We start from the raw sequence: 26,810 nt of genomic DNA, 5'->3' as shown, positions 1-26,810 counted from the left end.
CCCCTAACATTGCTTTAAATCATGACCTATGTGTAGTAAACTCTTAAGTGTCTGATGTTGATGAACAAGTTCAAGTTGTCTTCTCAATATTCTTCATAATTTCATGGATTCATAACCATTCTGTTTTAAAAATCTCTGTATTTCCAGGAGTTCCCATCATGGTTCAGTGGTTAATGAGTCTGACTAGGAACCATGATCCCTGGCCTTGTTCAGTGGGTTAAGGATCTAGGGTTGCCATGAGCTGTGGTGTAGGTCGCAGACGAGGCTCGGATCTGGTGTTGCTGTGGCTGTGGCATAGGCCGGCGACTACAGCTCCAATTAGACCCCTAGCTTGGGAACCTCCATATGCAGCAGGTGCAGCCCTAGAAAAGACAAAAAAAAAAAGAAACCTCTGTATTTCCAGCCTGAGAAATTTCAGTTATTATAGTCCATCTCCATATATACATCATTGCCTTTCTCTGACTGGTTTCCAGTTCTGTTCATTCTCCTTTCTCTTTTCATTCTCCCTCCCTCACCCCCCCCTTTTTTTTTTTTTTTTTTTTGCTTTTTAGGGCCACCCTTATAGCATATGGAAGTTTCCTGGCTAGGGGTCAGGTTGGAGCTGCAGCTGCCAGCCTACACCACAGCCACAGAAATGCAGGATCTGAGCCGTGTCTGTGACCTACCCCACAGCTCACAGCAATGCCAGATCTTTAACCCACTGAGTGAGGCCAGGGATCAACCCTGCATCCTCATGGATACTAGTCAGACTTGTTTGCACTGCTCCACAAAGGGAACTCCTCTTCCCACTTTCAAATAGATTCTACTATGTGCCCTAATGATGTGGAAGAGAGGTGAGGAGGAAATTAAAGACCTGGTTAATCCATACACTGGATAATCTCTGTCTTTAAATTATTACGAATTTATTGTGGTCTGAATGCCTAAGAAGTATGGTGCTAGAAATTTATTTTAAAATTCTGTTCTTCCAATCAAGTGACACAGAAATTCTAAGAAATGAAATAGAAAAAATAGGGTGGGAGCGGCAAGTAAGTTTGAAATCCCTCTGTCATAACATTTCTGCTGACTAGCTGAAGAAGCCACAGATGGCCTGATGAATCTCAGTCCTTCAGCCATGAAGAATCTCCTGCATCACATTCTCAGTGGCAAGGAGTTTGGAGTGGAACGAAGTGGTAAGGTTGAATAACTGCATTTCCACTTCAGAGTGTTTATTTAAATGTCTCATTGATTTCTAAAAGTTTTTCTTTTATCAGAGGATCTTTTCCCCTAAATAAATAGAACCCCAATATGTGAAACAGTTAAAACCAAAGGTGTCTTCTGGAACAAGACTTGGAAACCCCTGTGTATGTTTTTTTCCCTTAAATCATATATCAATTCAGTGGATTACTATCACTTTTTTTTTTTGGACTGTTGTATACATTCCCTTACATTATCCTAAGTGTCTAGGACAACTAGCAACCAGTATCATCTGAAACTTTCTTGGATTCCACTCAGCAATAATTCAGTAGCACTTACAGTGGTATACACATGTTTGCATGTGTGTGTGAGTGTGTGTGTCTGTGCATATAGCTACTATGGTACATCTGATATATACTTTAACGTTCCAATTCAAATACAGCTAGGAGTCTGTCACAAATAACCTTATACCTGAACTTGGTTTGGCAGTGGTATTTTTTTTTTCAAGATGGGACCATTTGCTTTTTTAAAACTCAATTAATTTTATTACATTTATAGTTAGTAGTACAATGATCATCACAACCCAATTTTACAGCATTTCCATCCCAAACCCCTAGCCTATCTCCCCACCTCAACCTGTCTCCTTTGGAAACCATAAGTTTTTCGAAGTCTGTGAGTCAGTATCTGTTCTGCAAAGAAGTTCATTGTGTCCTTTTTTTTTAGATTCCACATGTAAGTGATAGAATATGATGTTAGTATCTCACCGTCTGACTACACTTAGCATGATAATTTCTAGGTTGCATCTATGTTGCTGCAAATGCCGTTATTTCTTTTCTTTTAATGGTTGAGTAGTATTCCATTGTGTATATGTACCACATCTTCTTTATCCGCTCCTCTGTCAATGGACATTTAGGTTGTTTCCATGTCTTGGCTATTGTATATAGTGCTTCAATGAACATTGGAGTACATGTGTCTTTGCGAGTCATGGTTTTCTCTGGATAGATGCCCAGGAGTGGGATTGCTGGATTAAATGGTAATTCTATTTTTAGTTTTCTGAGGACTGTCCATACTGTTTTCCACAGTGGTTGAACCAATTTACATTCCCACCAACAATGTGATAGGGTTCCCTTTTGTCCACACCCTTTCCAGCGTTTATTGTTTGTAGACTTTTTGATGACAGCCATTCTGGTTGGTGTAAGGTGGTACCTCATAGTAGTTTTAATTTGCATTTCTCTAATAATGAGTGATGTTGAACATCTTTTCATGTGTTTTTTGGCCATCCGTATGTCTTCTTTGGAGAATTGTCTGTTTAGATCCTCTGCCCATTTTTTGATGGGGTTTGTTTTTTTGGTATTGAGCTACAGGAGGCATTTATAAATTTTGGCAATTAATCCATTGTCAATCACTTCATTTGTAAATATTTTCTCCCATTCTGTGGGTTGTCTTTTTGTTTCATTTAGGGTTTCCTTTGCTGTGCAGAAACTTTTAAGTTTAATTAGGTCCTATTTGTTTATTTTTTTTTTATTGTCATTACTCTAGGAGGTGGATCTGAGAAGATATTGCTATGGTTTGTGTCAGAGAGTGTTCGACTTATGTTTTCCTCTAAGAATTATATGGTATCTGGTCTTATATTTAGGTCTTTGATCCACTTTGAGTTTATTTTTGTGTATGGTGTTAGGAAGTGTTCTAATTTCATTCTTTTGCATGTAGCTGTCCAGTTTTCCCAGCACCACTTATTGAACAGGCTGTCTTTTCTCCATTGTATATTCTTGCCTCCTTTGTCATAGATTAGTTGACCATAGGTGCATGGGTGGCAGTGGTACTTGATATCAAGTACCTAAAACCTCAGAACAAATGGAAAGAATTATCATGCTTAACTTTTAGACTTAGAATAAATAAATATATAATGTCAGATAGTTGGGTACTGGACCTTAAAGTGTAAAAGGAAGTTATAAAGCAGTATTCTTCAAGCCTTACTGTTTATTGGAATCACCTGGATATCTTGCTAAAATGCAGAATTTGATTCAGAAGGTCTGGAGTTGGGCCTGAAAAGTCCTAACAAGCTCCTAGGTGATGCTGATGCTGCAGTTCTGTGGACCACAGTTTGAATAGCAAGGTTGTAGTTGGTTGTTTGGTTTTTTATTATTATAAACATAAAAGGAGGAATACATCTAAATCTTTTAAACATGGTAGAAAAACAATTGAACCTGATTATCCTTCCTCTTTCTTTAATGCTATATAGTTCGCCCCACTGATTCGAATATCAGCCCTGCTATTTCCATCCATGAGATTGGTGCTGTTGGAGCAACCAAAACAGAACGAACTGGGATCATGAAGTTAAAAAGTGAGATAAAGCAGGTAAGATACTACGAGGGAAATGAGCTGGGATATTGTCATGTTTAAAAACATTCTTATGGAATCAGACTTTGTTAAGAAAACATATTTTGTTTCACATCCTGAGTTTAATTTGAGCCATTTATTTTTCAGGTGGACTTTCGTAGGCTGTCTATCTCAACTGAGAGTCAGGTGAAACAAGTAGGGATTCTTTAACATAGATTAACTTGCCTTTAGTTCTATAAAACATGCATGAGCTTATGGCCTTTTTACAAATAAGCTAAGCCACAGAGCAGCTTGTTTGAGTCTCCTTTTTAGTGTCTTTCTGTAGATTGCTTTTGTTTTTCTGGACCAAACTACTTTGCTAATTTTAGGAGGAAAGTAATTTGTTTCTTTTTTTTTTCTTTTTTTTTCTTTTTGCCATTTCTAGGGCCACTCCTGCGGCATATGGAGGTTCCCAGGCTAGGGGTCGAATCGGAGCTGTAGCCACTGGCCTACACCACAACCACAGCAACGCCAGATCCTTAACCCACTGAGCAAGGCCAGGGATCGAACCCACAACCTCATGGTTCCTTGTGGGATTCGTTAACCACTGAGCCATGACAGGAACCTCCAGTAATTTGTTTCTGATAGGAAGAAATTGAAATCTTGAGCCCCTGTTGTTAGGAACACATAATTTTGGAATTAATTTTCTTTATGAAACTAGGCTTAGATTTTGTACTTTTAAGAACCAAGCTAGATGAGAGCTATTTTTAAAAACAGTGTTTTCATTTTTTATCCCCACATTAAATTTTTATTATTGTCATAATAGAGCTATATGAAAGATAATTGTGGATATATACAGGAGAAACATCTAGATCAAATCTGGGAATTGGTGGGAGTCACTGAATATCATATTATAGCTTCTTAATCATTTTTCCCCTGCATATGAGACTAGATGAATTATTGTGTTATACAATAGTTTCTTTCATAACTCTGGGAAATCATGAGATTTCAAAATCTTTTAATGAAAAGCTTGAAATTACTCTTCCTGCTTTCAAAATAGACTTATGCTAGCTTATAGTATTACAGCATGTCCAAAAGAGAAGCAAAATTGAAATTTTGTTTTAGGAGCCAGAAACCATTTAGGAAAAGAAAGAGCCAATGCTTGAAGTTTAATTTAAAGTAAACTTAATTTGAATATACTTTCCATACCCTTTCACATTTACATTATGCAAGGGCAAGAACAGAATGGAATAAGAAAGGGCCTTGTGATAGAAAAGTATTCACTTGACAAGTTTTTCCCTAGACAATCTGGATAATCTGAACATTTTCCTATCTGAAAGGTTAAAGAACTACATTTCATACTGAAGAGTTAAACTGATGTTGGCAAACAGTCCTTGTTTTGGTTGAGAGTGATTGGCTAAATGCAGTTGTTTATAGTCACACAGTATTACTTACAAGTTCACTATATATTTAGAACTTGAAGTCCATGTTCCCAGCTAGATTAACATGATATTTAGGACTTTATCTGCCCAGCTATATCATTTAATTTTTTTTTATATATCCACTACCTACAAGACTTCAAGAAAGCCAAAACCATTAGGACTATAATTTAGAGCACTGAGAGCCCTAAATTTTCATTGCTTATTTCTAAATACTCATTTCTATCCTCACGGGCCTGTCTGGAATTTTGTATTGTTCTAAGCCCTTTTCTCTACCATTCACCAATGCCCTCTTTTCTTATTATGGAAAAAATATTTTTAAAGGTAGTTTTATTTATTTTACCCTTTACTATGACACTTAGAGTTAAACAATTTCATCAGCTTTTTTAATGATAACATGCTGGCTAGTTATGTGAATAGTCTGCAATTTTATCCTACCAATAAATTCTTAAAACACATAATGGTTGCCTTGCCTCATCCCTTTTAAAAATTTATTTTCTCAAATTTTTTCATAGCCCTATGGTTGTCTTCCCCTGGGTATAGATTTGATGTCACCGTCTTTTCTGGTAATTGCTGTTATCTTGTATTATATACCATTCACAAGTGTTTTGAATATGTTGTTATATAAATCATGATTGATTTATATAAATATATACTAATTGACCAAAAAGAAAAAAAATGAATCAAAAAGTAAAATTTATACTTATAAATCAACTTCATGTATGGGAGTGAGATCTTTCCATTTCTTTGCCAAAAAGGCAGGGAAGAGGGTTCAACTCTAATCTCTTTTCCATTTCAGAAAACAAAATTCAATTTAATAAGTATTTGTTAAGTATCTGTTTATTCATTTATTTTTTCAACTAATATAATTAATTGCATGCTACTTTGTGCCAGGCACTGTACCAGAAAGCATCAATATTCTCCCTGTGAATGTCATAGAAATGCAAAATGTTGATTCCCATCCTAGGCCTACTGAATCAGAAAGTCTGGAGTGAGGCCTAGCAATCTGTTTTAATAAGATTTCTAGCTGATTCTGATGCACTTTTAAGTTTGAAAATCACTAAGTTACCTATTCTGATTGTTAATTCATTTGTAAATATTAATTGAGTGCCAATTTTGTGCCAGGCACTGAAAGTACATTAGTGAACAAAACAGATGTGGTCCTTGTCCTCATGAAGCTTAGAATTTAGGAAGACTAACCTCTGATTTAGTTTCCTTGGTTTAAATCAATAATCTGTAATGGCCTATGATTTCAGATTTCTTAGGCTGAAGAGACTAAGGCTAGATGCCAAACTAAAAATGGAAAACTGTTGGAAACAATATCGGTATTTTTGTTGACCTTAACCAAGTATAGACCCAGTGGTGAATTTGCATAGTTATGACTTGTTCAATTTTGTCATAGCTGCATGAATAAAGGAAGATGGAGGCATACGGAAGTTAATCCAAAAGCTCAGAATGATTGATATTTGGTTTTAGAAGATAGTTTGAATAGCCTTTGTGGTTTGCCTCCACTATCAGCACCCTAGGATCTGGATTGTAGAGACCAAGGCAATGAAGATAAATCAAATGGCAGTTCATCTACTTTGTACATCAGTGTGATAGTCACTGGCCAATAGAAATGTCTTAGGGCACTTTTCTCTTTTACATAGCAATGGTGATATAGACATCTGGCCCAAATTAAAATGTGTGAAGTTCCTTTATCAGAAAATATTTATATTCTTTTTATATTTTATATTTATTTCTTTTTTTTTCCCACTGTACAGCAAGGGGGTCAGGTTATCCTTACATGTATACATTGCAATTACAGTTTTTCCCCCACCCTTTCTTCTGTTGCAACATGAGTATCTAGACATAGTTCTCAATGCTATTCAGCAGGATCTCCTTGTAAATCTATTCTAAGATGTGTCTGATAAGCTCAAGCTCCCGATCCCTCCCACTCCCTCCCCCTCCCATCAGGCAACCACAAGTCTCTTCTCCAAGTCCATGATTTTCTTTTCTGAGGAGATGTTCATTTGTGCTGGATATTAGATTCCAGTTATAAGTGATATCATATGGTATTTGTCTTTGTCTTTCTGGCTCATTTCACTCAGGATGAGATTCTCTAGTTCCATCCATGTTGCTGCAAATGGCATTATGCCATTCTTCTTCATGGCTGAGTAGTATTCCATTGTGTATATATACCACCTCTTCCAAATCCAATCATCTGTTGATGGACATTTGGATTGTTTCCATGTCCTGGCTATTGTGAATAGGGCTGCAATGAACATGCGGGTGCATGTGTCTCTTTTAAGTAGAGCTTTGTCCGGATAGATGCCCAAGAGTGGGATTGCAGGGTCATATGGAAGTTCTAAGTATAGATTTCTAAGGTATCTCCAAACTGTTCTCCATAGTGGCTGTACCAGTTTACATTCCCACCAGCAGTGCAGGAGGGTTCCCTTTTCTCCACAGCCCCTCCAGCACTTGTTATTTGTGGATTGATTAATGATGGCCATTCTGACTGGTGTGAGGTGGTATCTCATGGTAGTTTTGATTTGCATTTCTCTTATAATCAGCGATGTTGAGCATTTTTTCATGTGTTTGTTGGCCATCTGTATATCTTCTTTGGAGAAATGTCTATTCAGGTCTTTTGCCCATTTTTCCATTGATTGATTGGTTTTTTTGTTGTTGAGTTGTATAAGTTGTTTATATATTCTAGAGATTAAGCCCTTGTCAGTTGCATCATTTGAAACCATTTTCTCCCATTCTGGAAGTTGTCTTTTTGTTTTCTTTTGGATTTCCTTTGCTGTGCAAAAGCTTTTCAGTTTGATGAGGTCCCATGGGTTTATTTTTGCTCTAATTTCTATTGCTTTGGGAGACTGACCTGAGAAAATATTCATGATGTTGATGTCAGAGAGTGTTTTGCCTATGTTTTCTTCTAGGAGTTTGATGGTGTCCTGTCGTATATTTAAGTCTTTCAGCCATTTGGAGTTTATTTTTGTGCATGGTGTGAGGGTGTGTTCTAGTCTCATTGCTTTGGATGCAGCTGTCCAGGTTTCCCAGCAATGCTTGCTGAATAGACTTTCTTTTTGCCATTTTATGTTCTTGCCTCCCTTGTCAAAGATTAATGCACCATAGGTGTCAGGGTTTATTTCCGGATTCTCTATTCTGTTCCATTGGTCTGTCTGTCTGTTTTGATACCAGTACCACACTGTTTTGATGACTGTGGCTTTGTAGTATTTCTTGAAGTCTGGGAGAGTTATGCCTCCTGCTTGGTTTTTGTTTCTCAGGATTGCTTTGGCGATTCTGGGTCTTTTGTGGTTCCATCTAAATGTTTGGATTGTTTGTTCTAGTTCTGTGAAAAATGTCATGGGTCATTTGATAGGGATTGCATTGAATCTGTAGATTGCTTTGGGTAGTATGGCCATTTTTACAATATTGATTTTCCCAATCCAGGAACATGGAATATCTTTCCATTTCTTTACATCTTCTTTGATTTCTTTGATTACAGTTTTATAGTTCTCGGCATATATTTCTCGGCATATAGGTCCTTCACCTCCTTGGTCAGGTGTATTCCGAGGTATTTTTGTATTCCTTTTCTAATGTTTCATTGCTGGTATACAGAAATTCCACTGACTTCTGAATGTTAATCTTATATCCTGCCACTTTGCTGAATTTATTAATCAGTTCAAGGAGTTTTGGGATTGAATCCTTAGGGTTTTCTATGTATAGTATCATGTCATCTGCATACAGTGACAGTTTGATCTCTTCTCTTCCTATATGGATGCCTTTGATTTCTTTTGTTTGTCTCATTGCTGTGGCTAGGACTTCCAAAACTATGTTGAAGAGCAGTGGTGAGAGTGGGCATCCCTGTCTTGTTCCAGATTTGAGTGAGAAGGCTTTTAGTTTTTCCCCATTGAGGATTATATTTGCTGGGTTTATCATAAATGGCTTTGATTATATTCAGGAATGTTCCCTCTATACCCACTTTGGGGAGGGTCTTGATCATGAATGGATGTTGGACTTTGTCAAATGCTTTTTCTGCGTCTATTGAAATGATCATATGATTTTTGACGTTTTTTTTTTTTTTGTTACTGTGGTGTATGATGCTGATTGATTTGCATATGTTGAGCCATCCTTGTGAACCTGGGATGACCCCAACCTGGTCATGGTGTATAATTTTTTTGGTATGTTGTTGGATTCGGTTGGCTAAGATTTTGTTGAGAATTTTTGCATCTATATTCATCAATGATATTGGGCGATAGTTTTCTTTTTTGGTGGTATCTCTGCCTGGTTTTGGAATGAGGGTGATGGTGGCCTCATAGAATGTCTTTGGGAGTATTCCTTCTTCTTCAACCTTTTGAAAGAGTTTCAGGAGGATGGGCACCAATTCCTCTTTATATGTTTGATAGAATTCGCCTGTGAAGCCATCTGGTCCTGGACTTTTATTTGTAGGCAGTGTTTTTATGACCTCTTCCATTTCATTTCTAGTGATGGGTCTGTTCAGTTGGTCTGTTTCTACTTGATTCAGTTTTGGCAGGCTGTAAGATTCTAGAAAATTGTCCGTTTCTTCCAGATTGTCCAACTTGTTGCCCTATAGTTGTTCATAGTATTCTCTTATGGGTTTTTGTATTTCTGCTGTATCCGTTGTGATTTCTCCTCTTTCATTTCTAATTTTGGTTATTTGGGTTCTTTCTCTCCTCTTTTTAGTGAGTCTGGCCAGGGGTTTGTCAATTTTGTTGACCTTTTCAAAGAACCAGCTCTTGGTTTTATTAATTTTCTCTATTGTTTTTTGAGTCTCTATTTTATTGATTTCTTCTTTGATCTTTATAATTTCCTTCCTTCTGCTGACTTTAGGACTTTTTTGTTCTTCTTTTGCTAATTCGTTTAGGTGGAGGGTTAAGTTGTCCATTTGGGATCTTTCTTCCTTTTTGAGAAAGGCCTGTATTGCTATAAATTTCCCTCTGAGCACTGCTTTCGCAGCATCCCATAGATTTTGAGAGGTTGTGTCTTCATTATCATTTGTTTCAAGGTAGTTTTTAATTTCCTTCTTGATTTCCTCATTGGCCCATTGTTTTTTAGTAGCATGTTGTTTAGTCTCCATGTAGTAGGTTTTTTCTCTTTCCTTTTCCCATGGTTGATTTCTAATTTCATGGCATTGTGGTCAGAGAAGATACTTGAGATAATTTCTATGCTCCTACATTTATTGAGGTTCGCTTTGTGTCCCAATATGGGGTCGATTCTTGAGAATGTTCCATGAGCATTTGAGAAGAATGTGTATTCTGATTTTTTTGGATGTAGTGTCCTGAAGATATCAATTAAGACTAACTTTTCTATTGTTTCCTTTAGGATCTCTGTTGCTTTATTGGTTTTCTGTCTAGAGGATCTGTCCATTGATGTGAGGGGGTATTAAGGTCTCCTACTATGATTGTATTCTCCTCAATATCTCCCCTTATGTCTGTTAATATTTGTTGTATGTATCTGGGTGCTCCTATATTTGGGGCATATATGTTGATGATAGCCACATCCTCTCCTTGGATGGATCCCTTAATCATTAAGTAGTGTCCTTCTTTGTCTCTCTTTATGTCTTTTGTTTTAAAGTCTATTTTGTCTGATATGAGCGTTGCGACTCCTGCTTTTCTGTCATGTCTATTGGCGTGAAATATTTTTCCCCAGCCTTTCACTTTCAATCTATATGTATCTTTTGTCCTAAGGTGAGTTTCTTGTAGGCAGCATATTGAAGGTTTTTGCCTTTTTATCCACTCAGCCACTCTGTGTCTTTTGATCGGGCCATTCAGTCCATTGACATTTAAGGTGATAATTGATAGATGATTATTTATTGCCATTTGAACCTCGTGTTCCAGTTGATTCTATGGTTCTCCATTCTTCCTTTCTTTTTTTTGTTTTTTGTTTTTTTTTTTTTTGTTTTTTTTTGGTTGGATGTTCTCCTGTTATTATCTGCTTGAGTGTATTTTTTTTTCATTTTTTGCAAACGCAATATTTGGTTTTGGTTTGTGGTTGCCCTGTTTTTTAAGTATGCTATCCCCTTCCCATAACTGTGTGTTTTAGCCTGATGGTCCTGTAAGTTCAAACACTTCATTACTATATTAAAATTAAGAAGAGAAACATACAAACAAAAAGGGTTATTTACCTCCTAACATCCCTTGCCCACATTTTATGGTTTTGATGACCTTTTTTATTTTTTTCTTTTTAATTTTATTTTGTTTGAAGCATGTTCATGATTAAATCTGTATGCTGGCTTATTTGAGTGACTGCTCTCTGATTGCGGTTTCCTCAGTCCTAGTTCTTCCTCTTATTCTTTTTTTTTCTTTTCTTTTTTCTTCCCTTTCCTTCCTTTCTTTTTGGTTTAGAGAAGCCCTTTCAATATTTCCTTGAACCTGGGTTTTGTGTTGCTGTATTCTTTAAGTTTTTGTTTGTTGGGAAAAATTTTTATTTCCCCTTCTATTTTAAATGATATTTTTGCTGGATAGAGTATTCTAGGTTGCATATTTTTTCCTTTTAGCACTTTAAATATCTCTTGCCATTCCCTCCAGGCCTGTAGTGTTTCTGTAGACAAATCACCTGATATTCTTATGGGGGTCCCCTTGTAGGTAACATTCTGTTTTTCTCTTGCTGCCTTTAGGATCCTCTCTTTATCACTAACTTTTGCCATTTTTATTATGATGTGTCTTGGTGTGGGTCTGTTTGGGTTCAGTTTGTTTGGGGCCCTCTGTGCTTCTTCTATCTTGAATCCAGTATCCTTTAGACTTGGGAAGTTTCCATTGATAATTTCTTCAAATATATTTTCCATCCCCTTATCTTTTTCTACTCCTTCTGGAATTCCTATTATGTGTAGATTGGCCCGCTTTATATTATCCCATAGGTCTCTTATATTGCTTTCCAGTTTTTTGATTCGGTTTTCTGTCTGTTGACCGGATTGAGTGATTTCCATTATTCTATCTTCCATATCACTGATTCGTTCTTCTGCATTATTCATTCTGGTTTTTACTGCCCCTAGTTCAGTTTGCATCTCTGCAAATGAATGTTCTAGTTTTTCTTGGCTCCTCCTTATATTTTCTAGTTCCTTTCTGAGGGTATCTGCATTACTGTTCCTATCTTCTCTTCATTCCTTCAGTATTTTCGCTCTTTCTCTTTTGAACTCCAGGTCTGTCTGACTGCAGAGATCTGTTTCATTGTTGACTGTTTTAGGTGAGTTCTCCTGTTGGTTTGACTGGGGGTGGTTTCTCAGCTTCTTCATCTTGCTTGTTGTTTTCTTCCTCCTGAGGGAGTTGTACTCTCCGTGATCGGGCAGTGTTTGCCTTGTCACTGCCGTGGAATATTTCCTGAGGGCTGGTGTTGTTGGTCAATCTTTTTTGAGGCAGTGTGGCTTTTCTGGAGTGTTGATGGGGCTAACAGTGTTTCTTTGAAGCAAAGGAGGACTTCCTGAGGGCAGACAGGACTGGGAGGTCCACACCACGATGGTAGCAGATTTCACTTGGTCATGCAGAGCTTGCTCTGGTGTTTTTAGGCTGTGGGGTTCTTGCAGGGGGTTGGCGGTGTTGGTCAGCTGTTCCTCAGGAGTGCATCACCCCCTGGGGGCTGGAGCAGCTATCTGGGTCACTGAGAACCTAAGAGGCTCTTCCCTAGGGCAGCCCAACTCAGAAGGACAGCCTGAGAATGTAGGCGGATCTTTTCACAGTCTGGCCGAGCTTGTTGCAGCTTTTCTGGGCTTCAGGGGTTCTTCCAGGGGGCTGGTGGTGCTAAGCAGTTATTTCACGGGAGTGGGGCACCCCCTGGGGGCTTGGGCACGTAGCAGGGCCGTTGGAGACCCAAGAGGCTCCTCCCCAGGGCAGCCTGACTCAGAAAAACCGTCTGAGATCTTTTCCCGACTCGGCCAGGCTTGTTGCAGCTTTTCTGGGCTGCAGGGGGTCCTGCCTGGAGCTGGCAGTCCTATGTAGCTGGTCCACTAGAGCATCCCCTGGGGGCTTGGGCGAGTAGCAGGGCCGTTGGAAACCTAAGAGGCTCCTCCCCGGGGCAACCCAACTCAGAAAAAACTCCGAGAATTAGGCCGATCTATTCACAGCCTGGCTAAGCTTGTTCTAGCTTTTCTGGGCTGCAGGCCTTTTCTCGGGGGCTGGTGGTGTTTGGTGCTGCTCTGCGGAAGTGTAGCCCCTCCAAAGGGCAAGCGGGCCTGTGCAGGAACAGCCCCTGCGGTGGTAGGCTTTAGGCAATTGTTGAGGCCAGCCCTCCTGGATGGCAGGCAGCCCCAGGTCCGGTGAGAGCGTAAGGCGTGGCGGGGGTGGGGGGAGGGGATGCACTGGGAAGCACAGCTTTCAGCTAGCTAGCGGGCCTGTAAGCTTGCTGTGGCATGGGGGGTATTCTATGGGGACCCACCCCTTCTCTCCCCTCCCCAGCACAGGCGCAGACCAGGCTCTTCTCCCAGGTTCCCTCTGATGTGGCTTTCCACTTCCCCGCCCCTAGAGTATTGTTCCCTTCCTCTGGGACAGCTTTGTTTTTTAGTCTCCCAGGAAGTCTCTGCCCCGTCAAATGGTTTCTAGACCTCACAAGCAGTTTCCGCTCTGCCCCGCCCCCCTAGCCCGGGGACTAACCTCTGGAGCCGAGGTCTCGGTGCCCAGCCCCCACCCAGGCGTCCCCCAGCTCCCTCTCAGGGACTATCCTTCTGCGGTGAGGTCTCGGTGCCCAGCCCCCCCCCAGGCGTCCCCCGGCCCTTTCTCAGGGATTAACCTTCGGAGGCGAGGTCTCGGTGCCCAGCCCCCACCCAGGCATCCCCCGGCCCTTTCCCGGGGACTAACCTCTGGAGCCGAGGATTCGGTGCCCAGCCCCCACCCAGGCATCTCAATTTTTGGTGACTGTGCCCGTAGTTCATCCGTTGGGTTCTTGATCGGCTTTTCCGTACTCCAACTTACTGCTACACTCTTCTCTGCATCTGGAGCTTCCTCCGGTTCGTTTGATCTTTCCCCTGTGTAGGTGACTTTCCAGGGTGCAGGATCCCTTTCTCCTCCGCAGTTCCCTTTCAGGAGCGCCCGTCCCGCTCGGATTCACCTTCTCTCACTCTCCTCTTTTCTCCCGTTCTGCCCAATAATGTCACGAACTTCTTGCCGTTATTGGAGTTTAGGTTCCTCTGCCAGCGATTGGTTGCTGTTCTGTGCGAGTCATTTATTCTGTAGATGTGCTTTTTTTGTTGTGTTTGTGGGAGAGGGCGAGCGTGTCCCCCTACTCCTCTGCCATCTTGTCCTCTCCCTCCTATATTTATTTCTGAATCTAAACTGTCAAAGAACCACTTTCCTCAATGTAATTCATCTTTTACTTGTGTAAGTTTTTCAAAGTTCATTATGTTGTAGCATGTATCAATACTTCATTTCTTTGTATTGCTGAGGAATACTTTACTGTATTGATATGCACCACATTGTATTTACCCGTTCATCAGTTGGTTGCTGAACATCTGGGATGTTTCTATTTATGGCTATTATGAATAACACTGCTATGAACCTTCATATGCAAATTTTTCTGTGAACATATATTTTTATTTCTCTTGGATATACATCTAGGAGAGGAAGTATTAGGTTATTTGTTAATTGTGTTTAGCATTATGAGGAACTGCCAAACTGTTTTCCAAAGGGACTGTACCATTTTATATTCCCACCAGCAATGTGTGAGGGTTCCAATTTCTTCATATCTTCACCAGTCCTTGCTATTGTCCATCTTTTTTATTCTAGCCATTTTAGTGGGCATGAATGGAATGGCTTATGATATTAAATATCTTTTCATGTGCCAGTCAGCTATTTGTTTATCTTTTTTGGGGAAATATCCATTCACATCCTTTGCCTGTTTGTTAATTGGGTTGTCTTTTTACTGTTGAGTTATAAAGATTCTATATATATATTCTGGATATAAGTCCCTAAAGGTTCTTTATGTATTCTGGATACAAGTCTCTTATCAGATATGTGATTGGCAAATATTTTCTCTCATTCTGTGGGTTGTCTTCTCACTTTCTTTTTTTTTCTCAGAGACTATCAACCATAGAATTTACTTTCTTTTTCTTTTTTTAGGAAGTCTGATATATTTTTATTTTTTTATTTTATGATTTTTATTTCTTGATAGCGTCATTTGAAGAACAGGGGTTTTAGTTTTGGTGAATATCTAAGAAGGCTCTGCCTAGCCCAAGGTCACAAAGATTTGTTTCTCTTTTTTTACCATTTTTATACTTTTATCTCTTATAATTAGGTCTTTTATGTTTATGGGTCTCCAAGACCACTTTCAGGCTCAGTGATCATTAAGAGGACTCACAGGACTGAGCATATTGTCATACTCAAAGCTATGATTTATTAGAGCAAAAGGATACAAAGCAAAATTAGCAAAGGGAAAAGGTGCATTGGACAAAGTCCAGGAAAAATAGATACAAGCTTCCAGAGTACTCTCCCAGTGGAGTCACACAGGATGTGCTTAATTCCCTGTGCAGTGAGTTGTGACATGTATGAAATATTGCCAACCAGGGAAGCTCATTTAAGACTCAGCAGTCAGCACTCGCTGCTGTGGTGCTGGTTTGATCCCTGGCCCAGGAACTTCCACATGTCACAGGGGCAGCCAAAAAGAAAAAAAAAAATAATAATTGGAAAAAAATGTAGTGATTGATTTCTGAATTTCCATTTGTATTTTATGGATCTGTATGCCTCAGCTATGCCTATATGACAGTCTTAATTATTTAAGCTTTATAATAAATTTTGACATTGAGAATTGTGAGTCCTCCAACATTGATCTTCCTTTTTAAAATTGTGTTAACTATCATGGGTCCCTTGAATTTCCATATGAATGTTAGGGTAAGCTTGTCAATTTCTACAAATAACCTGGCAGGATTTTGATAAATACTGTGTTCAATCTATAGATCAGTTTCAAGAGTATTGCCATTTTAACAATATTAAGCCTTCCAATCCATGAAAATAGGGTTTCTTTCTCTTTATTTAGATTTTTTAATTTCTTTCAACATAGTTTACAGAGTGTATGTTTTACACTTTTTTGTTAAATTTATTCCTAAGTATTTTATTCTTTTTAATGCTATTTTAAATGGAATTTTTTCTTAATTTCATTTTCAGACTGCTGATTGCTGTTTAGAAATATAATTGATTTTTGTATATTAATCTTATATCATGCAACCTTTCTGAACTCATTTATTAGTTCCAGTCGTCTTCTAGTGAATTCCTTGTATACAAGATCGTGTCATCTGCAAATGACTTTTCTGAATGACTTTTATTTCCTTTCTTGCTTAATAGCCCTGGCTAGAGCCTCCAGTATAATCCTAAATAGAAGTAGCAAGATTGAACATCTTTCTCTTGTTCTCATCTTAGGAGGGAAAACATTCTGTTGTCAACTGTTCATTATGATGTCAGCTGTGGGTTTTTGTAGATGCCATTTATTAGATTTAGGAAGAACCCCTTTGTTCTCAGTTTGTTGAGTGTTTTTAACATGAAGGGGTGTTAGAATTTATTAAATCCTTTTTTGCATCTATTAAGATGATGTAGGTCTTATCCTTTATTCTATTGATATGATGCATTATATTAATTGATGTGCAGATGCTAAAAAAGCCTTGAACTCCTAGCATAAATCCTACTTTATCATCCATATTAAAAGATGTATAATTCTTTTTCTATGTTGCTGAGTTTATAGGTTTGCTAGTGTTTTGTCGAGGACCTTTGTGTTCATAAGGGATATTGATCTGTAGTTTTCTTATATCTTTGTCTGATTTTGGCCTCATAGAGTGAGTGGTAAGTCCTTTTTTTAGAAGACTTTGTCAAGAATTTATATTAATTCTTTAGATATTTGGTAGAATTAACCAGCAAAGCCACCTGTACCTGTGTTTTTCTCTTTGGGGAGTTTTGTACTTACTAGTTGCATGTCTGTGTTATAGATCTATTCAAATTTTCTGTTTCTTCTGGAGTCAATTTTGATAGTTTATGTATTTCTAGGAACTTAATGGTTTTCATCTAAGTTATGTAATTTGTTGACATACGGCTGCCACTACTATGTCTTTATAATCCTTTTTACTTCTTTGAGGTTGGATGTGATGTCCCCTCTTTTTATCCTGATTTCCTTTTTTTGATATGTCTAGTTAAAGATTTTTTAGTTTTGTTGATGTTTATTTTCAATGAAATAAATTTGGTTTCATTGATTTTGTTACTTTTATTCTCTATATTTTATTTTTCTTTCTGCTATAATCCTTATTATTTTCTTCTTGCTTTCAGTTTAATGTGCTCTTCTTTTTTCCATTGTCTTAATGTGGAAGGTTTGGTTATAGTTTTCAGATATTTCTTTTTAATACAAGAATTTATAACGAATTTCTCTTTAAGCATTGCTTTAGCTATAGCCTATACATTTTGATATGTTGTGTTTTCATTTTCATTCATCTCTGAGTGATTTCTAATGTTCCTTGTGATTTCTTCCTTTACCCACTGGTCGTTTAGGGATATGTTTTCCAATTTCCACATGTTTGTAAATTTCCCAAATCTCCTCATGTTATTGATTTCTAATTTAATTTCATTATAACCAGATAGCATACTTTGTGTCTTATTTAGATTTTTTTAAATTGAGGCTTGTGTTATTGCCTATGAGAGCAACAAACTAAACCATAGACCAGTTAGAAGTTTAACAGAAATAACCCAGGAAAGAGACAGTGAAGAACCTCCCATGTCATCGCTATTTTTATGGTTCTTCTTATGTATCACTAGATGCTTTCTAAAATAGCTGTACCTGTTTACATTGCTGCTAGTTGCTTATAAGTCTACTAGCTTCGCTATAACCTCTTTGTCTTAGATGGTACACGTAATCTGTGGTTTATAATTCTGCATAGTGTGTTTATTGTTCACTGATAGTACTTTATCATAGAAACAGAGATAACTTTTGACTTATGTTCCTTCCTCTCCTTTTCTTCCAAGTCACCTGGTACCTCTATGACTCCAAGTAGTGGCTCCTTCCCTAGTGCATATGGTCAACAGACATCTAAAGATAGTCGTCAGGGTCAGTGGCAACGCCGAAGAAGGCTGGATGGAGCACTGAACAGAGTCCCAGTTGGATTTTATCAAAAAGTATGGAAAGTTTTGCAGAAGGTGAGCTTAACACACTGTATGTATCTCTTATTTCATTCTCCTCCCCCGCTTGAAGTTCTCTATCTCCTTGTCTGAGGTATGACATGAAGACTGTGATATCACTGAAATTATATAAAAGCCATATGCTCTTATTGACAAAATCTAGAAGAAAACATTAAAATTATACAGATATTTTTATTTTGACACTACTGATAATCTAGTCTCTTTCCATTACTGTTGCTTTTGTGGTGTTTATAAATTAGATTTCAAAAATCATCACTTCTCTTCCTTTTGGCCATAGTTGGACATTGTGGAACATTGTGATACATTTGCTGCTGATCAAATGAATGTGGTGATGAAGATTAGCTTTCTTTGTAGCTATTGTAGAGTAGAAATGTGATTTGTAGCAATGTACTGTTAATAACCAAATGTTACTATAGTAAAACTATTGGAGCATCTGGGAAGTTTTATAAGAAGCTCTTATTCATATATTTTCTTGGATGAAAATACTAAATAAATGCAAAGTCATAATGACACTAATAGCCCAAAGATTCTATTGGTGTGACCAATTTTTGTTTTTCTGTCAAAGCCCTAGTGTGCCAAAGATATTTGAGGGGACATCACGCCGTTATGATTGTGACAGATTTAGAGGGCCAGGAAGACTATTGTTCTCATTCATAGGTCTCATTCATAGTCTCGTAGGTACTACTTTTTGCTTCATTGCCTTTAATAATGACCTGAAGAACACTTCATCCTGAACTTCAAAACCTTTAGTTATGTTTCTCCCCTTAGCCACTGGTATTCTTACAGGGACAGAATCAAGTGATCCTTTGGAAAGGTGAAAGTTGATTCCTCAAACTATCAGCTCTGGCAGTCTTCCTTTCAAAGAGTACCTATCAGTTGTTTTTTCCTTCCATCTAACTGCTATAGCACAGTGGTGACAGATATGTAGTTTATCTCTCCAGTTATGCCTGGCCTATGGCAGATCAATTTCACAGACTATATGTAGTAGGTGCTCTTATACCCAGACACCATGGAAAGTATCTGTTCTTGTAATCAAAAAGTTTAATCCATGGTTATCTTCTTACATAACAGCTATAATGCAAGGCCAAAAATGAAATGATAAAAGTGCAAAACCACTGTGAGGATACAAGGGCAGGAACATTTGAATCTGACTGGGAAGCTTGGGTATTTTGTGGCAGAATCAAAACATGGACTTACAATCCTAATGTAAAGAAGAAAAACAAATGCCCTCTGTTTTCATTCATCCCTTTCAGAGTATAAATGTAACATAATCACTCTGGACATTTGTTCAAGGCTGGTCTCTTTACAAAGATTGTTATTTGGCATGTGGAACATGGGATGGAGGTGTCCAATGGAGTCAATAAGGCTTTTGGATTGGAATCTTTATCTGTGGTTTAATATAAGATGTTTTATTTAAAGTCTAAAATGGCAAGTCATTAATCCCCATTGCTTTTTAATAATTGAATTGCTGGTGAGGGGGAAGATAAAATATCATTTATTCATATAGTAATCCTTAAGCATCCACTGTGCACTAGGCAATGTCCTAGGTGCTCACAGCAGTTCAACAGAAAATAAAACAGACAGCAGTTTCTGTCTTTATGGAACCTACATTCTACTAGGGAGAGATAAACAATACATAAAACATAATTTATAAGTGAATTACACAGAACGTTGAAAGATGACAAATACTATAAAGAAAGTTGTGCAAGGTGGGGAGATCAGGAGTGCTGATGGGGGATGCTTAACCAAAAAATGTAGTAACTGTGCATGTCTGATAAATGCATAACTTGATTTTTTTTTCTTTAGCCTAAAAATCATTCTAAAAGCCTATTTGTGAGGGCTCTGGGACCTGCCATGGTATCCTCCCAGGTAGTCTCTGAATCTTTGGGACTAGTCTATCCCAGAAGGTAGATCTTCCCAACCCTTCCACTCCCCTAAGTAGAAGATGAGCCTTATGTCCCCTCTAGTCCAACTCTGCTTCTATGTGGCCTTTCACTGGCCTGTGATTATTCAACATCTACCCTGTGGGGCACACTTTGTAAGAAGATATTTAGTATTTCTAAGTCTGCCAGTTAGCATATCCTTCATGACATATTTTTGGTGTTTTGCAGTGTCATGGACTTTCTGTGGAAGGTTTTGTTCTTCCTTCTTCAACCACTAGAGAGGTAAGGTTCTGTCTTTCACATTTATATGATTGATAGCTTGTCTGGTTAAAGTATTTTCAGTGATCACTTTCAAAATAACAAATCTGTGTTTTTATAAATCAACTGATTATGAAATTAATTTGAAGATAGGATTTTGTCTGATTTATGTGAGTATTGCCAGAGTTGGAAAGTGCAGATGAGAAAGAAATCTAAGAATGAATGAATGAATGACTTCTTATGTCTCCCTCTTGTTCATCCCTATCTTTCCCTAGTAGGATGCTTGTAGATATAAACCAGTGATCATAAACCAATGTGCATAGCTCTACTACATGTCACAGGAACCTGAGCTCCCATTTCCAATTTAGTGGATGAGAATCTCCAGGGATGGGGCCTGAGCATCTGTTAAAAAAAAAAAAATCCAGAGTTCCTGTCGTGGCTCAGTGGTAACAAACCCATCTAGTATCCATGAGGATGCAGGTTCGATCCCTAGCCTTGCTCAGTGGGGTAAGGATCCAGCGTTGCCATGAGCTGTGGCACAGGTTGCAGACATGGCTCAGATCCTGAGTAGCTCTGACTAAGGTGTCGGCCAATGGCTATAGCTCTGATTAGACCCCTAGCCTGGGAACCTCCATATGCTGCATGTACAGCCTAAAAAAACAACAACAAAAAATTCCGTAGAATAATTCTGATATATTACCATGGTTGGAAAACATTGCTGTGAACCACTGACATAGATTAGGAAGTGCTTTTATATTTTGCTTTTTGCCCAGTTATACTGAAACTATAAAGAAATAGCTTTTATACAAAATCGACAAAGGAGCTGGAATTAGCAAGCTAGGAATAGTGAGACTCGGTAGAAAATTATCAAAAACCCTGGAGTTGTTGCAGATCATGGCTGGAGGGATGGGTAGAAAAAGCTAATGCTGCACTTCAGGGCTCCACTCCTGCCTAGAAGCCTTTTCTCTAGTAAAGAACACTGTGTCTTCTTTTGGTCTTTTCTCTGCCTTCAGGCAAGATTGAAATGTTAACAGAATTAATAATAATACATAACTGAGTGTACCTTTAAGAGTCTTCAAAACAGCTTTATACATTCTTTAATTTGATCTTCAGCACAACTACGTGAGATAGCTAAGAAAAGGATTGTAGTTTCCAGTTCACAGATAAGCATACACATTTAAAGAAAGTTGTCCCAAGGTCATAGATTTAGTAACTGACAAAGACAGGACTTGAAACCAGGTCTTTAGACTCTAAATCTATGTTGCTACCCTGAAGTATATACTTAATATAGTCTTACAAAAAAGTAGTCCTCAATCCTCTTTACCCTAAAATAACTTTATATTTCTTCACGCCCTTTTTAATCTAATAGTATATAAATGTTTTTTGTAATTCTCATCAGCATGTATATGCAATTTTAGTTTCTACTTAGATTTTTCCTTTATTCATTGTCATCATATTTATCCTTTTTCATGATTCTATAAAAATTAATGAAGTTTCTATACCATGATATGGCATTAATTACACAACCATTCCCATGTTTAGGTTACTTCTAGTTTTATACTTGTAACTAATGCTGCTATAAAATATTCTTGCACATAGAGTTTTTCTCCTCTCTGGAATTATTTCCTTAGGATGAACTTTCAGAAGGAGGATTATGGGTTAGAGGTTATTGATACTTTTATGACTCTTATTATGCTTGCCATATTGCCTCCAAAAAGACTGAACCTATTTACTCACTCAGTTACTTTGAAGGAATCTGAAGTAGTGCTCTTTTTACCTGTTTTTTTTTTTTTCAGCTTTTCAGAAAACAAGTAATTGATGCCTCTTGCCTGATGGACTCTTAGGAAGTGATTTTCTTTTTCTCTATCACAGATGACTCCAGGCGAGATTAAATTCTCTGTTCATGTGGAGTCTGTCCTGAATCGCGTACCTCAGCCAGAGTACCGCCAGCTTCTGGTTGAAGCCATCCTTGTCCTCACCATGATGGCAGACATTGAAATTCATAGTATTGGAAGCATCATTGCTGTGGAAAAGATAGTGCATATTGCCAATGACTTGTTCCTTCAAGAACAGGTAGGCAAACCTGCTGTTTTCTCAAAGAAAAATGTCTGATATTAATCTGACTTCATTCAGAACTCTTCAAGAAGCCAAGGTCACTTTCATGTGCCCTTTTCCACATAGCTCTTTTCTAGCCCCTCTGTAGAGGCTCTGAGCTCTATTTGTAAACAAAGTAGGCTATAAGATGACCTCTGTCTTTTAACCATGTGTTTCATGGTTCCATTAGTTGGTAAAGTTGCCTGGAACTCAGGATGCTTTTATGCTTTTTGTCATATTTCAAACTTCTTATCATACTATTTACATAGTAATAAGGACTGTTGGGCAGTATATCCTTTCTGGAATTAAGGAAAAGAGAAGATTTGATTTGGTTTGGTTTGGTTTTTGCTTTTCTTAGTTACCTATAGGAAAACATTAAAGTGAAACTTTTAATTCTACATTTTCTAATTTTCTTAATGTTATTTCAGGAAATTAACCACATTTTACAAATGCAAACTATTTATTGAGAGCTTTCCAAATGTTTCCTGGGTTAGGAGTAGGAACACATAAAGTGAGGGACATACATTGTTGTCAATAGAACAGTCTCCAAAGCATATTAATAGCATTATATTAGGGACTGTGGGGGAATGCAAAAGAAATTAAAAGTTTTTCTAGGACTCGTCAAGGATTTTCTAGGACAGTCCTAATTTTAAATATTCTGATTGCTCTTAGTCCATGTATCAGAAAATGTGATCCCTTGTAGGCATAGACTCTAGCTTGGAAAGCTTGCAGTCAATTTGAATTTAGTCAACTTAGAAAGAAATAATGATCACATGCAAGATAAAATAATACATGCTGAAATCAGTAGTACTAGAAGGATTCAGACCAAAGTCCCTCTAGGGTTTTAACATTTGGCTGTTAACAGGCACAACTTATTTAATTACTTTTCCAAAATTCCAAGTAATTAATAATTTAAAAATAATTTCATGTGATTTGGGGAGCTAGTGAAAAACATATGTGCAGAAACTCATATTCACCATTCTGTGCATAAACCTGATCCCTTCCTGGCTCAACAGCCTGAGATCCAATTAGTTGGTGATGGGGAGGAGGCTCTCAGTTATTCTAATTAGGACTTTAATTAGTAGGATTAGTAATTTTTCCTTTCCCCTGTGTTCTCCCACCCTTAAAAACCAAACAGAAAACCCTCGGTGCAGATGATATCATGTTGGCAAAGGATCCTGCGTCTGGCATCTGTACGCTTCTGTATGACAGTGCACCCAGTGGCAGGTTTGGCACCATGACCTACCTCTCCAAGGCAGCCGCCACCTACGTGCAGGAGTTCCTGCCCCACAGCATCTGTGCCATGCAGTGAGGCCTCGAGGCCCTGCGTGCTGGGAGCCTTTTGACAGCTGGTTCCTGCCTCGTTGATTGTGCATGGAACTCAAATGTGATGGCCTGATCACTCCCACCCTGCCCCTTTCCAACCCATCCCTCCCAAGAAGAGCAACCTTTTCTGATAAATTAACTGCTTTGGAAGATGTGAACCTCTGCCTGGAGGCATCTGCTCACCCAGGCCCTTCATTGTGGGCCTTCATTCTTTCAAGGTTCATAAAAGTTTGCATGTGTTTTTATTCTCTAGATCTGTTACAGACTTAGTTTTCTAACTCCTATTTGGGGAGCAGGTGTTAATAATAACTTATTCCTAAAGTTTGATTTTTCTTATTTGTTGTTTCATGGTGTGAACCAGTAGTGGGTACTTTGGGACATTATTTCAAGTGAGCAAACCCTGAATTCTTAGGTTTTATGCTGCTATATATTGGAAATATCCATTCTAAGTGCCTTTTTTTGAGGAAAGAGAGTACCAGATCATAGTTCTCTTTACTTAAAGGTGGCCTCACACTAAGTGATGAACTCCTTTCTGTAGAATTACTCTCTCTGCTTTTGCCTTCTTTGTATCTGCACACATAATTCCTACTCTCCTTTGGTGAACTATCAACAAAAAAATTGCAAGTGCAGTGTGTATATTTAAGGATTTCAGTATTAACACTTGAAATCACATTTTAAGAAGATTTCTGGTACTCGGTGTATTTGTAGCAGTAAATGCAGAGTAATCCAGAGAAATGGAGCCATGAGCCCAATTCCAGAGAGGAAGGGGGAAAAGGAGAAAAGGCCTGGGTGCAGAGTCTTACACAGAGAGAGCAGAGAGGGAATCAGAGATGGGTTATTACCCTGAATAGAGCCTTGTGCACTAATCCTTGCCTCCAAAGAGTGGGCCAACACACAACACAGAAAAGACTCAAAGCCTCTGTCTTTGGCAAACAGGAATCCAGCCCGCCTGTCTACAGCTGCTTTACTGAGCAGCTCACTGGTCTCTGTCTCACTCACATACTCGCTATCTATAGCATCCACCCCTCAACTTCCTGCCCTTCTACTTTTAAAATCTTTCACTTACATTTTTACTTCCTTATTGTAGTGTTCATATCTATGTATGTCTTGATATCTGTGGGCATATAGCTGTCTCTTGTAAACACCTGCGATTTGTATGTGTATCTAAGCATACGTGGGAATTTTTCTGAATGTAAGTAGTTTTGAAATGTCTGTATATCTATCTTTATCTACATTTGACAAACTAAGTATGTAAATATGAGTGTTGTGTGGGGGAGAGGGGTGTGGCTGTGGCCTCAGGCTGACACACAAAGGATAGTGGAGGAATCCTTAAGTCCTCTTTCCCACTCTCATGTTTAGGTAAATACTGAAGAATGTTTTTTCTAACATTCTTAGTTCAAGGCCACTGAAACAAAATACCATAGACAGGGTGGTTTAAACATCAAACATTTTTTTCTAACAGTTGTGAAGCTGGGAGGTGTAAGAGCAAAGTACCAGCAAATTCAGTGTCTGGGGAGGGCCTTCTTCCTGGTTTGCAGATGGCTGTCTTCTTGCTATATCCTCACAGAGCATAGAGAGAGTGAGCTCTAGTCTCTTCCTCTTTTTATAAGGGCACTAATCCTTCCATGGGGACTCTATCATCTTCCAAAGGTGCCCATCTCCAGATACCATCACATTGGGGATTAAGGCTTCAGTTATGAATTTTGGATGGACACATTCAATACATAGAAAATTGCTTCTCCCAATATGTGTAAATCATAAATCTACTAATTTCCCCATTTGCACTGAAATAACTTCCTACTGTAATCCCCTATTTTTCTTCAGATGTTTTCAGGTTTTTCTCCAAGAATGGGGGTGGGGAACTCTCTAAATAATTGTTACAGAACCAGTGGCAATCTTATGAGTACACCTGAATAAATGAGCATAGTGTGGTGATAGAAAAGAGATAGTAGAAACAAAAAAAGGATGGTCAACATTTCAAGACCTCTCTTATAGGAAATGGAAACACACAGTAAGTAGCTTTCTGATTGCATGACTTTCTGGTCACATATAAAGAAAATGTACATCCTATTCTGAAACTTTTTATCTTTACACTGGCTGCAAGTGTACCCCAGCCTAGGGGATTACTTCTGGAGTAGCACAGTTAAAAGCCACCACTCCCTCCTGCACAAATTTATCTGAATGACACTGATGGCTACATTTCTCTGGGTTTAAGTTGTCCATCACTATGCTTCCCATATAGTGCTACTTCACTTTTAAAGCAACTTTTAAGAAAACTCAATTTGTATTTTGTTCATTTGAAGTATGTGATACTAAAAAACACATTGGACTTTTTTTAAGCACTCATGTTTTGAAAATAGAATAAAAACTTAGAATTTCCAATTAAATCATGTCTGGTGCCTATATACAAAATTTTATATGTGTTTCTGTGCTTGGAGTTTATTTCTTGGCTCTGTTTTACACACTCTGAAAAGCTCACTAGTTGAGTCAAAGTAGAATAATATTAATACATAAATTATATATTACACATTATATAATGTTATATAATACATGTAAAGCAATGCAGTTTTATCATCCAATTACTTGCCTGCTCAAACTAGGCTCACTAAATTAAAACAAGCTTACTGATGTCTTTAGGGAAACTATTCTGATGAATGAATAAGACTGATTTTTACTCAGCATTACAATTGTGTGCATTGCTGGACAGTACCTAAAACATTTTGTTCACCTAAGTGTTATAAATATTCAGCAGAATCTTGTTTCTACTAATCATTAGCCCTTTGTGTAACAAGAGAGGGTTTACCAGCAAGGATGAAGAGTCTATAAGCCCCATCCTGGTTAATTAGGTTTTGGTTAATTAGGTTTTACTTCATTCTGAGAATTTTATGCAGCTGATAGGTCAAAAGTTATTCTTACTCTCTTTGTCCCCCTTTGCACTTACCAAATACCTAGTACCAGTACTAATGCAGTGAAGATAAATATAGTGTTTTCCACATTTAGTCTTCATTTCCTATTAAACTTGAGTGACCTTAGGTCTTGGTTTGCCCAGGACAGTCCCCGTTTATGTCTTTTGTCCTGGCATAATTATTAATAGCACTTTCTGTCACTCAAAAGCGTCCCAGTTTGGATGGTATATTCACCCTATATTTAGCAGAAGTCTGATTTCTTTTAAGACTAAGCCTAAAAGCCAAAGATCTATTATCAAACCAGTAACAGTACTC

General features: G+C 38.1%; 1 protein-coding gene across 9 annotated transcripts in view; it reads left to right on the top strand.

Annotated features, from left to right (window-relative positions):
- Positions 1–25,976, top strand: part of PHKA1 (phosphorylase kinase regulatory subunit alpha 1) — a 127,120-nt gene extending 101,144 nt beyond the window's left edge. For 2 of the 9 annotated variants that reach the window (XM_021080696.1, XM_021080691.1), the window contains 8 exons: positions 1,068–1,169; positions 3,416–3,531; positions 3,661–3,708; positions 5,447–5,497; positions 17,855–18,025; positions 20,140–20,193; positions 22,042–22,242; positions 23,402–25,976. In XM_021080696.1, coding sequence (XP_020936355.1) covers positions 1,068–1,169; positions 3,416–3,531; positions 3,661–3,708; positions 5,447–5,497; positions 17,855–18,025; positions 20,140–20,193; positions 22,042–22,242; positions 23,402–23,575 — 917 coding nt within the window. In that variant the 3' untranslated portion in view covers positions 23,576–25,976. The remainder of the gene's footprint in view (positions 1–1,067; positions 1,170–3,415; positions 3,532–3,660; positions 3,709–5,446; positions 5,498–17,854; positions 18,026–20,139; positions 20,194–22,041; positions 22,243–23,401) is intronic. The other 7 variants (XM_021080694.1, XM_021080698.1, XM_021080697.1 and 4 more) reach the window with 6 other exon arrangements.

Source organism: Sus scrofa, chromosome X (genome assembly GCF_000003025.6).
Source record: "Sus scrofa isolate TJ Tabasco breed Duroc chromosome X, Sscrofa11.1, whole genome shotgun sequence".
In the NCBI taxonomy this organism is placed as follows: Eukaryota; Metazoa; Chordata; class Mammalia; order Artiodactyla; family Suidae; genus Sus; species Sus scrofa.
The sequence above is the reverse complement of the archived record's forward strand: the minus strand, read 5'-3'. Positions and strand labels throughout refer to the sequence as shown.